The sequence below is a fragment of the Myxocyprinus asiaticus genome, chromosome 12, assembly GCF_019703515.2.
Source record: "Myxocyprinus asiaticus isolate MX2 ecotype Aquarium Trade chromosome 12, UBuf_Myxa_2, whole genome shotgun sequence".
Classification (NCBI taxonomy): domain Eukaryota; kingdom Metazoa; phylum Chordata; class Actinopteri; order Cypriniformes; family Catostomidae; genus Myxocyprinus; species Myxocyprinus asiaticus.
Window position 1 is genome coordinate 43275667 of NC_059355.1, and position 16787 is coordinate 43292453.

Sequence of the window (16787 nt, forward strand, 5' to 3'; positions counted from 1 at the left end):
AATCTCACCTGCATTCGCTCTATCATGGCAAATATATCTGATGTCTGAGAATCAGGATGAACAGATAAAGGAGAGAGAGAGAGAGAGAAAGAGTGAGATCGAGTATGACTGTTGTATTTCAACACGGCACGGCATCAACACAGCATCAAACCTCCAGATGTCCTTCCTCTCTTGCCGTTTATCTCAACTGAAGATGAAGACTGTGAAACATCATCATTTAACACTGGGACAGCGCAGCTGTGCGTATGAAGGATGTGACCTGACTAGCTACAGCTGCGATGTCATTTCAATGAGCCCAAATCTCAGAATAAATATCAGCCTGAAATAAGAAGCCAACACGAATAAAGGGGAACTTTTTTTTTTAAATGAACTGTCTGCTTATCGTCATTTGTCAGATGGCTGTAATGTTCTTAAAGGAATACTTCACCAAAAGACACAAATTCTGTCATTGTCTACTCATCCTTCCAAATCTGTTTGACTTTCTTTCTTCATTTCTAGATTTGTTCTGAAGAATGTTTATGCTGCTGCACGGGTTTGGAATGACATGAGGGTGAGTAAATGATCACAGAATTTTTATTTTCGGTTGAACTATTCCTTTAATGCATGTTGATATGTAGTCTTCAGCAAATATACACCAACATATGCATGTCAACATACAGAGTTCAGAGTACCTTAAATGACTCCAGTTTGCTATGTAACGAGGCAGTATTGAAAACAGAACTTCAGTGTTTTCCTCTTTATGACTTGCCGATTCATCTGAAACCAAAAACATACTGCTGATATATGTCTAAATATGAATCAGTTCTAAATGCAACTTCCCAAATTAATTTCACTAACTGTAACAAATCAACTAGGAGGACATGGAAGTGGTTGGTCAAATGGACATTTCCCAACATAAGATTTCTCATTGAAGACAACCTATAACTCTATTGCATCACAAAGTTAGAAGGCACAATCTATGACCTCTGTCTGGATCCTACACAAGCATTTATGACTCAATTATATTATCAATACAAATCTATTAACATCTTTTCCATAAACAACAGGTCAAACCATATCTTTAGACCTATTAGAATTGATAAGCTTTAGCTTAAAATAGGCTAAAAATGTATGGGTGAATCTCACAAAGCCTGTGAAGAACATGTCCAGGTCATATTTCAAGATATCATCATATTAAAAACAAAACCAATTTTATTGCATTTTGACATTATTTTCATGTAAATTAAACACTTAACTCTCTTTACCGTAATGCAAAGAAATCTCATTCCCATTACTGTAATATAAAAACAATATTAAATTTAAATTTTAAAGTATTTATACGTTATGGTAGTATTTGTTACAGTGCCTTTAATTTAACCTGATTTTTATAAAAATATCATTGCGTCTGGAAAATCAGGATGATTTTAATTACTGTATTACAGTAAGAGACACTTGATCAATCAGAATCACCACTGAGAATAATGAGAATTTCAAACAAACTAAAATGTCAAATATCCGGACGCATTACAGCAAAGGCATAAACTAAAAAAAACATATCACATACACTAACATATTCACACTTTCTATCTACTCTCTCACTCTTGGTCATACTTCATATATACTGTGTATATACATACATTGTATTTTCATCACACAATCATTCTTGCTCTGTCTATATAGTAAGGCAAAGTCTACTCACATCACTGTACCACCTGCGTTGGCGCATGGCAATGAGTGCTGGACTGTGAAAACTGTACATGCTCTTAGCCACAATAAAGCCCTGAGAGATATAGCTCTGACCTGAAATGAAAGACTTGGCTATCTGCCTGCCTGCCTGCTTGCCTATATCGCTCTGTCCCTCTCTCGATCTTCATGTGTGTTTGGCTTGTGAGAAACGCAGTAGAAAGGCAAGGAAAAGACTGACAGCTTCCTCAATCTGCAAGAACTTCCCAATTTCAGTTAAGTGTGCAAAATTGAAACAGCCTTTAATGAAGAACATGACTGGTAACTGATATGTGGTTATGTATGTGAGTGTATGTATGTTTGTGTGCACATATGTACTGTGCTGTATGTGTGTGTTTGTCCACTGATTGAACACTCCTGTTGCTGTTTTCCAACAGTTATTTTTCAATTTGTATGCTGTAAGGCCAAAAGATGGCCTTTTTTAATCTACAACTAGTGGTTGACCGATATGGGTTGGTCAATGGCCAAAGCCAGTGCATAGAGAAATACAAATGGATAAAAAATTTCTTATAGCAAGTGAGACACAAACATTTTTTTAGACACTATTTACTGAAAGTTCAATAAAAATATTTTAAAACAGTGCATTTTTCATTGACAAGGAGAAACATATTTTGACACAAAGGGAAATGTACAATTTGGTTTATTGGCCAAGCAGATACGGTTATCACGTAGTCTTTAATCACAGAAAACTGATGCCAAGTTGACTTTTGTGGTTTTAGATCACTTTTAAAGGTTTGCGTGCTTTCTGTGGGGCTGTTGGAATCTCAATACTTCATTATTTAAATCAAGAACCTTCAGATGACCTTAAGAGGTTAGTAATATTTAGAGGAAACAGGCAAGTGATATACATGTCTCTCTATCTCTAAATATTTCCTCCACATCAATTCAAAATTACAGAGTGTCTGTTAATCATTTTAATCTGGTAATTTTGGCCTTTAACGCTCAAATCAGCAGAAATGAGACTAAAAATGTACACAAAGTGCGATGACATAATGTCACAGCTCCTGAAAAATAATATGACATCCTGTCGTCACATTGTGGTCAGAGTTGCACAACTACAGCGTGTTTGCCAACTTTGCCTCTACAGTATTACAGAATTACTACGAAAGTGTGTGTGTCGTGTGCAGCCGGTTGTTCGCGAAACCTTAATGTGGGAATGTGATATGAATAGGACTGAAAACAGCCTCAAATATGGATATATAAGTGAGAAATGTGCAAACAATGCCAAGAAAGAATGAGGAGGTTAGGTTATGCAATTTTTATATATATATATATATATATATAATTTTCCCTTCAAAAACATGTCATTAACAAGCTTAATCGCCTTCTGCTGGGTTTGAAATAAGAGTTACTGGGTTGTGTTGTGATAAAATCATTCTGTCGAACACGGTTAATGCTCTGGGATTTAAGGGAATCTAATGTAGCTTACAAAACCTGATTCATGGATCATCCCTCCTGTTCTAAGGTGTTTACAGAGTCTGGAATGAATCTGTATGGGAAAACCATTGCTCTCAGCTAGGTTTCTATATGAGGTGTGACCCCAGAAGAAGATTTTATTGTTCAGAGGTTGCTCTTTCATGGCTTTGGGAGACTTCACAGAGTTCTGCGTTATGTTTGATTTAAGTATCAACTTTCCCTCAGATGGTTCTCCTAAAATTCCTTTGGAAATGTAAAAACAGACACAACTGAGAAAATTGTTGAAATATGCAGTAGTAAGAGTATAGCAATAAAAACTTAATGTCAGTTGCATAGCTGAGATCATTTGGTCTTGGAAGAACTTGATGTGAAATGTTTGAGTTCATACTGAAATCAAATTGATTGCAGACTTGGCAAATCTGACTGAAGATTTCAATATTGTTGCGATTTCTTCTGAAACTCTAAGACCCCATTTCCACCTGGTATTAAGATGCATTTTTGGTGATCAGATCACATGTGGTCAGCGCTAAATACAGGTCTAAACAGGGTCTAAAACGTTTTGTGATCGAATCACAAAAACCACATACATATGTGGTCAAAAACGCATCTGAACACATCATAATTGAGGTGTAAATGCTAATTCATACTGTATGCATCCTGGCAGCAGCGAAGCACCACCCCTCGCCTGTCAATCAACCACTGCGCTAAAACAAGAGTTTAAACTTTGCTGGTTGCGAGCGGTTCAAAAGGAAATAACTGGCCGATCGGAAAAATGAAAAAAGTGGATATTTACATAAGCATGAGAACTTCACAGATCTTCTTCAGTGTGTCTGATATCAACATGCAGGGACACTAATGAGAAACATGAACATCTGCAGCCCAGGTTAATACAACTAATCCACTAAAATAACGGACAATTCCGCTCAAAATGTTGTGTTTGTACTTAGATTAAATTTCAGCTGCATCAGGGAAAAATAGCACACCGTTTTTTCGCCATTTCTTCGTCTTTTCTGACTTTGTTGCAGTTTATTATCATGCAGGAACACACTGACATAGTGACTAATGTATGTCATCATGAAACAGAGTCCCTCCCCTCCAAATCCGATCACAAGTGGACACAGGAGATGCATTTAACCGACCAGGTGTAAACAGCAATATTCTCACCTGACCACATGTGATCGGATCACCTGAGACGCATCTTAAGACCAGGTGGAAATGAGGTCTAAAAGAAATTACTTGTGAGATTACATGTGAGATTACTGGGCTCTTTTCTCAAGAGAAAATTCCAAGAAGCAAGAGACTTCTTGCAAAAATCCCAAATACTCTCCATTCAACCTCAATGATGTGTAGAGAAAAAAAGATAGTAAAGAAACATAACATGTGATTTTTCTTTCCAATGCAGTGCTTGAAGTGGGGCGGTATGCAGTACCTGCACTTCTATAATTTACTCTACGGAGTACCGGCAGTTTTTTTTGCGTACCACCACTTCTAAGAGTCTTTATTTAATGTAAGTCAGTGATTTTATGCAGCCAGCCACTTTTATCTGAACTTCCAAATGATTTTGATAAAGCTGTGGTAAACATCTGAACGCTCTCTGGGAAAAAATCAACAGTGAGTTTAACAACATTCAACACGTGCAACAGCATTGGTGCTCGTCAAGCTATCCGTGGTCCAGTTCCTGAGGAGCGCGCGTTTAAGCTTGCCAGGACATAGTTCAGTTTCACTCTTCTCCAAAACATGAACCAGCAACTTTTGGGTGAGCAAATTTTATTGCGTCTTATTCACTCAAATGTATTCATGCAAACTGCTTAGCTGCTAGGTGCAGTCAAAATTACAGACTTAAAAGTGAAAGACTTAAGAAGTGATGTCAGCTCATATGCACAACCTTTATTCACAAGTGGCAAAACAATGATGAAAACAGAACCTTCAATGAAAATACATAGGAAAATTTGCTTTTATTCTTCATTATTTTCTATAGTGCTCATAAAAATATTATGTGAATTGTCATTGAGCTTACCTATGCATATATCCTGGCAGTGTTTGGTTCTACATCATTCTTAATCCTGAACATCATCAAATCAGTTTGTTCACCGTTTCTAATGATTATTATCTGCACAAGTATCTGGCTCCTGTGTGCAAATTAATGTGTGCAGGATAAGCAAGGCAGATTTTGCCCTCATTGAATGGGAGAACAATAAAAAAAATTTAAAGGAAAAACAGACATAATGCTCTTTTTCAGTTTTAGGCTACATTTATTTAGTGTAAAAAGACAGTTCTATATTAGATTGCCGTTATTCTCTTATAAGTGTTGATACTGACAAAGATACAGACTTTAGCAGATCTAAATATTCTTTCTCAGTTTTCATAAACAATAACCCTACTTCATATGTTTTTATTTTCAAAGTAAAGCTAATCAAAACCTATTTGTTCGTTGAGGATGTAAGGTCATATTTGTTCTTCAGCCAGATCTTAAGAAGGAATTCACGACCAGACCTTGAAAATGTTATTTAAATACCTCTTTTAACGTAATTAAATACTATTTTAATGTAAATAAACACATTATTAACTGTTTTGTTTTTACATGTTAACATGTTAATTACAACAGAAGTGTGAGGTAAGATAAATACGGATAAAAAAAGTTTGGCCCCAGTTCAGTTTATAAATCCTCAAGTTTTTTTACTTATTTTTAAATAAACATATGTTGCGAACAAAAACAGTCTCAGAATATATTTTATCACCCCCCCCCCCCCAAAAAAAAAAAAAAAAAAAAACAACAACAAAAAAACAAACATCAATTTTAATACTAAAAGGAAGGATACCTGCACATTTTTTCTTCCACTTCAAGCACTGTTCCAATGTGATTTGACATTTGTAAAATTGCTAACCTATTTGTGGACCAAAATCTCTTTTGCATTACTGCTTTTACAAATGCTTTAATCCAAAGTGACTTACAGTTTATTCAATGTTCACATGTGTTTCCTGGGAATCGAAACCATATTTTTGACATGGTCTACCAGTTAAGTTAAAAGGAACTAGATACACAATGTTGCTTACTATTAGTAGTCAGAACACACACACACAAAAAAAACACAAATCCATAATCCATAATGACAACAAACACTGAACAATGAATACATTGTATGGTAACTTGTTTAGATACTGTACCAATTTCACTAGGATCATGCAGAAACTAAATTCAAATTACGAGCCTGGTGTGGATCGAAAGAGATGCTGAAGTGATTGTACAAATATTTCTTTTATATAACACCTTGCATCATCAGACAATCAGTAAAATACATAAATGTTTACATGTACATTCTAGATTGAGGTAATCATATTCTAGCACTCACACAGCCTTCATGACACACTGATCATTGTAGGACATCTCTAAACAGACACTTCAGCTCTCCTAGTTCCCAAAAGCCCCAGTGCTAATGGCTCTCAGAGCTGCCCAGAGACACAGACGGTTCAATTAAAAACACTTGGGTGTTAACTGAGGGGCACAGGTGTCCCATGGTGGAGCTAGTGTTGTGGAAACAGTGGTCCATCTTCAGTTAATAAAACTAGCTAAACCCAAAGTCTTACTCAACAACTGATAAAAACAACACTGCAAAAAGTATTTTCTTCATTAGTATGTTTGTCTTATTTTCAAGTAAAAAATATGTAGACACCCTTAAACAAGATTTTAGATATAAATTAAATGAGGTCTATGCTTAAAGGAATGGTTCACAAAAAATGAGAATTAGTAATTCATAATTTGCTCACCCTCAGAAACAACAAGAGAGCCGCTATGAACGAGCTTCATGAGCGCGGAACGGACATCAGGATTTTTGCTGAAAAATGACTTAAATTTCAGGTTGTTTCCTACTAAAACTATAGGGTATTTTATACCTTCACAATAATTGGACTACTCTTTTTTTTATATATATATACTTCTGGGTCCTTTTTTTAAGCTTTAGCTTGTTTTATTGCCATTGTATTGAAAAGACAGTGTGTGATGTTCATTAAAACATCTTTTGTCTTCTGTGTAAGAAAGAAAGTCATATGGGCTTGGATCAACATGAGGGTAAATGGGTGAACTATCCCTTTAAAACAAGACAGAAAACAAGTCATGTGTGACGCTCCTGTTCTACCCACTTCGTACAGGACTTGAACCGGCATCTCCAGCATGGGAGGAAGGTGCACTAACAAGGAGGCTAAAGGCTACAGCCTCTCATATCAGTCACTAGTGCACCTCTTGAGGTCAGGAGAGTGAGGTTTAAACACAATCTCAAGTTCTGCTCACACTAAAAGGTGGTACAGTCATTGAACTGCTTTAATTTGCGGTTCATCGGGAGATCTCGAAGCCTCAAGGAGCTTTGATTTGTTTTTGGATCAAATTAGCATTCCGTTCCTCAACAAAGAACATTTTTAAAGTAAAAGTTGCTTTTGAAATGCTAGTTCAGATTTATCTGGTGACACACTTCACCTGATTAAGGAAGAATTACAAAAAGTCTATGGATAACTAGGAATGCTACTTTTATGCTACAATTCTGAATTCATCAATTTAAAAATAAAATGTAAAATGTAAATAAATCGACTGAATTTTAAGACACGCACCTATTGACATAACAAGGCTGCATGGGTTGCTACCATGTGATGAGACCTTCAAGGGCATTTTTGAAATGGATAGAAAAAGAAAAGCAATTAGCATTTTAAAAATGTATTTCAGTTTAAATCTTTAAAAAAAATATTCATTGATTTATTTTACTGTTGCATTTTTACACCTGAATGAACAATCTATTATTTTAAATGTCTATTTATTAGTCAATTTAAAAAGTGATGTATTTATTACATTTTTTTATTAATTCATAATTAAATTAATTACCAATTAATTCAAATACATAATTTTATTAATTCATCTTTTTTTATGGCACTCAAAGTCAAGAGAATGACTCGTAAGAAGGATAGAAAAATCAGGAAAACTGCACAGGGAAAAGGAAAAGAGGAAATCAATTAGAAAGAAAGTCATTTCCTACAACTCTACATGGCCCTAGTGGGAAATAAAAGCAGATAATAAAAGTGGAATATTAAAATATGTCCCACCTTTAGCAGAGTTGGAGCAGGTGTTGGCGGGAAAGACTTGACCAGAACAGGGCGTTCTAACGTGTCAGATATCCGTGGGATATGACCATCTTGTTTCCTGTGGACAAACAAAAATCCTTAGTAAAGCAGTCAAAAATCAAATCATTACAATAATAGTACACCCAAGAAAGATTGTACATTTCCTAACCCTTTCCAAACCTGAATGACTTTTTATTATTATTTATTTATTTATTTTTTACAGTGAACACAAAAGTTACATTTTTGGAGAACATCCTTCAGAAGACTGAGAATATACAGTAGCACACGATCCATCTGGGTAGATGTTTTTATGATATATTTATAGTGCTTTTTTGCGTGTCTTTTTGTACCTTTCCAATCCCGGTTCCCATTAGTTTCATTGTAAGGAAAAGACTGGCTAGGATATCTTCAATAATTCACCTTTTGTGTTACAAGAAAGTGCAGAGTAAATGATGAAAATAAAATTTTCATTTTGGGGCAAACTATTCCTTTAACAACTCAAGCCAATATCATTCAAATGGGCACATTTCATCATGTCGTGAAATTCATTTAAATGTTGGTCTGAAGATCAAATTAGAGCCATCAAATCAGAAATAACTCTGTCATCGATTTCTCCAACTGAGAAGGAATTGATTATCTAGTTAGTATGCAATTCAAGATGCTCAAAGAGCCACAGGTGTGTGTGAACGCAGACTACAAAATAGTACGGCTCAATGGCACACGCTGCATGATTCTACAGTGGCATGTAATTTAACTCAACCCAGTGGCTCAGTTCAAACACATTATTTCACATCGCATCGACTGCTCTCAGCCTCGTGGTGCTTTTAACAACTGATCCTAAATCAATTAAAACTCTTCCACCATGTGGTACACAATCTGTCTGTCTGAAGGTACAAATCAGTTTTACTGCTTTGTTTTATGAGTTGATGATGATCCATCAATCTTGATGGAAAAAAGATTATTAGTTTATTAACGTTGAACTTTGCTTAAGGTGATCATGAATTTAGGTAATAAGACCATGATTGAAAGGGTTTTTACACTGAGGGAGATTTGCAGCATAAAAGTGACTAGAAGTCATACATTTTTCAAAATGCTAGTGACATGAGTGACATTGAGTGTTGACAATGCGATAAAGTTGAGTAGAGTTCAATTTTATGCAAATTAGCATCAATGTGATGCAGCAACCACCACTGGGAGCACAGACAGTGATCGGCCACCTGCTATAGTTGGATTCTTGGGCTCGGAATCATCAATTACCTCACAACACGATACACATCGCAACACATGGATCGCGATAGAAACTGTGGCAAATGCACGAGAGCGACCCAGTGTGTCTCATAGAAGCAGCTTTGAATGCAACTCGGATGCAATTTGTGAAAAGATTCTTAAAACTGAAAACAATCTGACTGGATGGCTTTTGTAATTTCAGGGTGAACACCTGAAATTGAACAGTGTAAAATGATATTACGTAGTTCCTTACAGGTATTGTAGCAATACCCCACTGTGTGGGGCTAAAAGCGAGTTCAACTTTCTACAAACCAGATGAGGTTTTTAAGGTTAATGCTCTATCAAGTTTTAAATCAACAAAACCAACCTCCCAACCCTAAAATTTAAACCTAAACCTAACTGATAGTGTCATAAAAAGCAAATATGACATGAAAAACACAATTGCTGAAGCAACCACATCATTTTTGGTGCTTCTTTGACACTTTTGGCTCATGTGCCGACTCCCGTGCACTTCAGGACTCATACCCCAGTCCTTAACATCGTAAACACTCTTACACAATGCTTTCATGATCAAACAAGCTTGTAAATGTAGTTGGCTATGTAATGTAACATTAGTATGTATCGCCTCAGAAGTCATGCACTAAAGTAATAGTGTTTTGATGTCATAAGGTAGCACTGTGTGAGGAACAGGACGAAAAGTAAGTGTTTATGAACTAATAATCTGGTGTTTTACTAGTGATTTGTGTGAAAGGGAATAAAAGTCATTGTTGCTGTAGCACCTCTAGTGTTCATTTCAACAGGACAGCTACAATACGTACAATAAAAGCTGAAATATGAACCAGACTTTATCCAGATCAAAAGTATGATTAAGCGAGACAGCTGCTGAAAGGTCTTTGTTGTGTAGTTGCAATAGAAACAAATGTGTATTGCATGAATTATACAAGTACACAGAAAATAACAAGACCATGCACAGTATTAGCTAAACAAGGAGAGTTTTGCCATGTCGCATATTGTTGCATTGAAAAGGTCAATTTGCATACTGTTAAAAACCAAATGAAACTGAGGTCAAAATGAGTACCCTAGACAGCAGAACAAAAACATTTTGGCTGCACGTGGCAGAGACATAACTTAAAAGTGATGTCAGATGCCAGCAACATCATGTTCTGTCACTAAAGGCTCATCAGTGTTTTGCTAGTTCTTCACCTCTTGAGGTTTGCCAAGCTGACGGACTTCATTAACCTGATGGCAGGTTGTGTGCACAAAAGCCCCTGTAGTCATCTAAGAGTTTTGACAGAAGTACAAGCTGCTGATTTGTCACAGCACATAAGCTGAACTTGACTAAGTTGTAGTACAAGTGACAGGTACAACTTACCCAATGCATTCCCATGAAGGATGCTTGCATCGAGATATGTACCTTACATGGGTTTGCATTTCAAGACAAATGGTCTAGAACTATTACCGGGTATGGGGGGGGGGGTTGGCATTTACCTCCTAGATTTACCTTGTGCCCCCCTTGAAACTTCTGGCAACCCAACGCTGAAACACGATCAAGGGGACAACCCAAGCTAAATGCACAAGGATAAACCCAAAGACCACATTATAGTACCGCCCCTGTCTACAACAATTTCATCAAGTGATCTTTCATGTACTGCAGACTGATCACATTGTGAATTCAGCAACAATATGTAAACAATAGTAAACAATAGTAAAGTCATTGCTGCTGAAATCGGTCTGTGCTTACCAAAATTAAAATCCCCGCCCCTAGTGGCTAAAGATGGAAGTGTTGTCGAGATTATGGGCACATGTGAGCTCAAGTTTCTAGATGAAATTGCCACAGAGTGGCACCAAAAGTGAGTTATATTTTTTGTCATAAATGCTGTAGTACACGCAACAGGAATGCATTCTTATAACCCCTGCACCCTAACCCAAACCCCAACCCTAAACTTAACCATCACTGGAGTAAAAATGTTATTTTAGAGCAAAAGTGCTACAACAGGACATCAGTGCATGGCCGTTCTGCAAGCTTCATATCGTATGTATTTAAACTTATAGGAACTGAGATATACTGTAGTTCTAGTAAAAAATATCATAATTATTGTGATGGTGGTGGTGGGGCGGGGGCCCACAAAGAATTTGGGGTTATGAAAGAGGTCCTTGGTTCAAAAACGTTTGAGAAACCCTGGTCTAAGAGACCTGTTTTTGGTCATAACTTAATTTTGGAAAAAAATGTCTAGTTACTGCATTTTGCTTTTACAGGGTACAGTAGGTAAAATGGGGTCAAATAATGAATATATATATATATATATATATATATATATATATATATATATATATATATATATATATATATATATATATATACACACACACACATATTAGGGGTGTAACGGTTCAAATTTCTCACAGTTCGGTTTGTATCACGGTTTTAGGGTCACGGTTTCGGTATGGTTCAGTATTTTTTATGTTAAGGGAAAAAAAACATTACTGCCAAATCCAAAGAAAAATATTCTATTTGGTAACAGACACTTCAAGAGATTTACCCTCTCTACAAATCACCATGGTTTTACTACAGTAACCATAGTTTAAACATTGTATTTGTAGTAAAATCGTAGTAACCACAAAATTAACATGGTTACTGTTATGGTTACAATACTAAAGTAAAATCAAGGTTACTATATGGAAACTACAGTATTACAGTTGTAAAACAATGGTTAATTGTATCATAATTATGACTTCTGCTGAGAAAACAATGGTGACAGCAGTCACTGTTACTGTTTTATGACTGTTAGTAGTCATGGCTACTACAATATTACTATAGTAAAACCATGGTTACTATATAGCTACTACAGTATTACTACATAAAACCATGGTTAATTCTATCAAAACCATGATTTCGGCTTAGAAAATCATGGGGACGGGACATGGGTAGCTCAGCGAGTAAAGACGCTAACTACCACCCCTGGAGTCGCGAGTTCGAGTTGAGGGCGTGCTGAGTGACGCCAGCCAGGTCTCCTAAGCAACCAAATTGTCCTGGTTGCTAGGGAGGGTAGAGTCACATGGGGTAACCTCCTCGTTGTTGCTATAATGTGGTTCTCGCTCTCGGTGGGGCGCGTGGTAAGTTCTGCGTGAATGCCGCGGAGAATAGTGTGAAGCCTCCACACGCACAAGGTCTCCGCGGTAACGCGCTCAATAAGCCACGTGATAAGATGCACGGATTGACGGTCTCAGACGCGGAGGCAACTGAGATTCTTCCTCCGCCACCTGGATTGAGGCGAGTCACTACGCCACCACGAGGACTTAGAGAGCTTTGGGAATTGGGCATTCCAAATTGGGGAGAAAACCATGGGGACAACAGTCTTTGTTATTACAGTCATGGTTAATACAATATTAATATAGTTAAACCATGGTTAATTTTCGTTAGGGTCCTTAACTAAAAAAAAACCTTTCTCTAATTACTAACTCTTAATTACTACTACTTATTATGCTAAATGCATCAACATAAAGTGCATTTCAAATTCAACTCAATGTATATTCAACGTTCTGAATCTGTACATCACTATAGAAGAAATAAATTTGCTATTGAAATGAATACGAGAATGGATGTCGTAATGTGACTCGAGTATTTTAATTATATGCAGAAATCCCACATCTTCATCAATGGATTAAGGGCAACATAACTTTGGCCATGAACACCCTGAGCGCTTTATTTTTTGTTTCATGTCTGTCTGAACTAGCACCGAGTGCCTGCTTGAAGATGGAACTGTGTGCAGTTTCGGGCTCACCTGCAGCTCTGTGCACCGCGCACTATATATCCTCAGGTGATGTTGGTGTAAATAGCTTATCAAATATCAATGAATTATCAGTATACGGCACTCATGTCGAGCAATATCTGCAAACAGTGCCTGTTTTGTAAATGTTTTTTGACCATCGCTGTTGTAATTGACTGCATAAAGAAAAAGTTCCCAGACAGGAGACTTAAATGACGCAGGAGCTTGCTTCTCCGCTTGCCATTTTGCCAACTAACGCTTGCAGAACTGAGATGTCATCAACTGATTTAACATATTTACAGTTAATAGGATAGCTTCTCTCTGCAGAAAGTTGACCCAAGTGAAACACAGCTGGAGTGTGTCCATCTACAGAGCCATACACGTGCATTAGAGTTTACAGCTGCGCATGTCTATTTGGCACTTTATTTTCTTCGCCAAACTGTTTGATCCAGATGCGTTATTAAACTAGAGATGAACCGCAGAGCAAATGCTTACCGAACCGTGGTTGGCGAACCATACAGTTCGTTTTTTTATCGAAAACCGTTACACCCCTAATAAATATATATATATATACACACACACACTCATCTATACACACACACACACACACACACACACACACATCTATATACACACACACACATCTATATACACACACATCTATCTATCTATCTATCTATAATATCCTTTGAAATAAAACTTAATTTTCAAACTGAGTTTCAAACTAAGTATGCGGATGTAGGATAGATACTATCATTCCTAAACACCAGAGGAAGAACATACTATAATTCCAGTTATTACATTATGTTTGCCAAAGTTTCTGTTCTTGGCTGTTAATATTACCTGTTGCTCCGCATAGTCTTTTGAAGGATCCAAACATTGAAGGGTGGAAATTGGTCATGTAAAACTAAACTTACACTGTTTTTGGTGCAAGAAACCTTGATTAATATTCTAGGCAAGGCAAGGCAAGTTTATTTATATAGCACGTTTCATACACATGGCAATTCAAAGTGCTTTACATATAAATGATAAAGACAATACAAGATCATATTTATTTTAAAACCAATTAAGAACAAGAAATTAGATTAAAAAGTAACAAATTGAATTTAAAACATGAGTAAAAATTATTAAAATGAATAAAAATAAAACAATACAGAAATAAAATGATGCAGTGCAGCCAGTAAGTGCAGCACAGTGCTCAGTCAGTAAATGCACAGTTAAACAGATGTGTTTTCTGTCTGGATTTGAATGTGGCTACTGGTGGAGCACACCTGACCTCTTCTGGAAGCTGGTTCCAGCTGCAGGTGTCATAATAGCTAAACACTGTCTCACCTTGTTTTGAGTGAAACCTCTGTATGCCTAACTGACTTGATCCTAATGATCTGAGAGGTCCTAGGCTATTGAGCGATTTATGAACGAGTAATAGTACTTTAAACTCAATTCTAAATGTAACTGGAAGCCTGTGTAAAGACCTGAGGACTGGAATAATATGCTCTGATTTTTTTGGTTTGGGTGAGAATCCTGGCGGCTGCATTCTGAATGAGCTGCAGGTGTCTAATGGTCTTTTTGGGAAGGCCGGTGAGGAGTCCAGAACAAGTTTCTGTAAGTCTTGACTGGATACAAAACATCTAATTCTGGCAATATTTTTGAGATGATAGTAGGCTGATTTAGTTATTGCTTTGATGCGACTCAAAAAATGACACTAAGACTCCTTACTTACTTACTTTTTTTGTCTTTAGATCCTTGGAGTCAAGGTATGTATTCACCTTGGGAATTTCGCCTTTGTTGCCAAATACAATGAACTCTGTCTTATCGTTGTTTAACTGAAGGAAGTTTTGGCACATCCAACTGTTAATTTCATCAGTGCACTGGCACAGAGAGTCTATGGGGCTGTAGTCATAGACTACATTCTAAGTGGATATCAGGAAAATAATTAATTGTAAAAAACAAATACACGATTGCTTACAGACCTACATCGGTTGAGGGTTGAGAAAGGTTCAGGAAAGCCTGGGCACTAGAAGAGTTACAGGATTTAAACAGCGAATGCAAAGCAGAGCTGCTCCCTGGGTTTGTCAGGTGCACCTGCTAATACAAATGAATTTGACTGCGTTTACATTAATTAGCAATATGTTATCTCACACTAGCAAGGAACTACAGAACAGAGTGTGCACTAAAGAGAAAATCACTGCATCGTTGTTGGTAAAAAAAGAAAAGAAAAAAAAGACAATTAGGCTGAATGGGAGACAGGAGATTTAGCTGAAAATGTTCTTAATTTCCACAGTTCATGCAGAAACCACAAAATGCAAATAAAACTCAATCCCACAATCATCACTTAGGATAAATGTGACCCATGTGGGAACTAGACAGGAGACAATTCAAATCCGAAAACAAGATGCCCCCAAAACACAAGCACCCGTATGTCTCACTTGTCTTTGCTTTCATCACTACCTGCTCCACTAATACTGTCTGACATCACTTCAGCTGTTGGCTTCCCACTACGACCACCTGAGCTCCTCACAAGCAGAAGACAGCTGATCTTATCACTGAGTAAGATAGATATAGAGAGAGGCATGTTACTTACTCGTTAGCATGTAGAATGGACGAATCAGCGACAAGCAATCTGTTCTGCTGCTCCAAACCAAATGGGCAGGTGAAAGACAGAGCTCTTGTTTTCCCTATTGCTCCCTCCCTCCCTTCCCCTCTCTCTCTCTCTCTCTCTCTCTCTCTCTATGCTCTCATTCTTCCAACCCTTTCTCTCACTTTCCCTCCCCCTGGCATCTCTCTCTCTTTCATGACTCACTCCTCTCTCGTCTTTTTTTTTTCTTCGGTTATCAACACAGAATCTAATGCTTTCAAACTGGTTTAGAGTCTCTTTATCCCTTTATCTGATTTCACCTTTTTTTCCAATTTGTCTGTCAATCTATTTTTGGTATATGCTGTGGTAACACACATGCTTTCGATGTGTCTTAAAGGAATATTTCAGGTTCAAAACAAGTTAAGCTACTGTATGTCGACAACATCTGAGATAGGCTGTTAGTTAGTACAGGAAGTAATTTCAACTCGTCTCTCAATTTGGAAAAACAATTTTAAAAAAATATTTGTAGTAATGCACATCTAATGGAAGCCTACGGGGCAAGTAACTGCACCGAGATAAGCACTAAAAAACCTGATAATAAACCTGGTAACTTTCCTACAATATGCAAAAGGATACCAGAAAAGGACTTTTACACAGAAAAACAAATCCAATGACACTTATTATTTAACGCATCACCAGAAGTTCATCCACCTTGATCAGTATAGCTCCACCCCTAAAAGAACAATTATACCGATATATCAGTTTTACTGATTAATCGTGCCAATAGTTGCCTTTTGGAACTTTGGTAATCGGTTATTGGAAAAAGTTGTGCATCATTTAGTAATTTCAAAATAAGAGTGACTGGTTTGTTTCGTCTTGTTTATACTTAAAAGGTTTTATGCACCAAATCTTAATTTTTCTAATTGTTTTTTTTTAATTTTTTTTTTTATTTGGGTTGCACAATACTACATAACTAA

At 36.8% G+C, this 16787-nt stretch overlaps 1 protein-coding gene across 18 annotated transcripts in view; it reads right to left on the minus strand.

The window, feature by feature from the left end:
- The window catches only part of LOC127448739 (rap1 GTPase-activating protein 1-like), a 128876-nt gene that overhangs the window by 25517 nt on the left and 86572 nt on the right, over positions 1 to 16787 (minus strand). For 11 of the 18 annotated variants that reach the window (XM_051711524.1, XM_051711527.1, XM_051711533.1 and 8 more), the window contains 2 exons: positions 8224 to 8320; positions 9 to 44 (listed from right to left, as the gene is read on the minus strand). In XM_051711524.1, the coding sequence (XP_051567484.1) occupies positions 9 to 44; positions 8224 to 8320 (133 nt within the window). Of the gene's footprint in view, positions 1 to 8; positions 45 to 671; positions 691 to 1678; positions 2432 to 7737; positions 7784 to 8223; positions 8321 to 15816; positions 15848 to 16787 lie in introns of those variants that run through there. The other 7 variants (XM_051711530.1, XM_051711542.1, XM_051711540.1 and 4 more) reach the window with 7 other exon arrangements.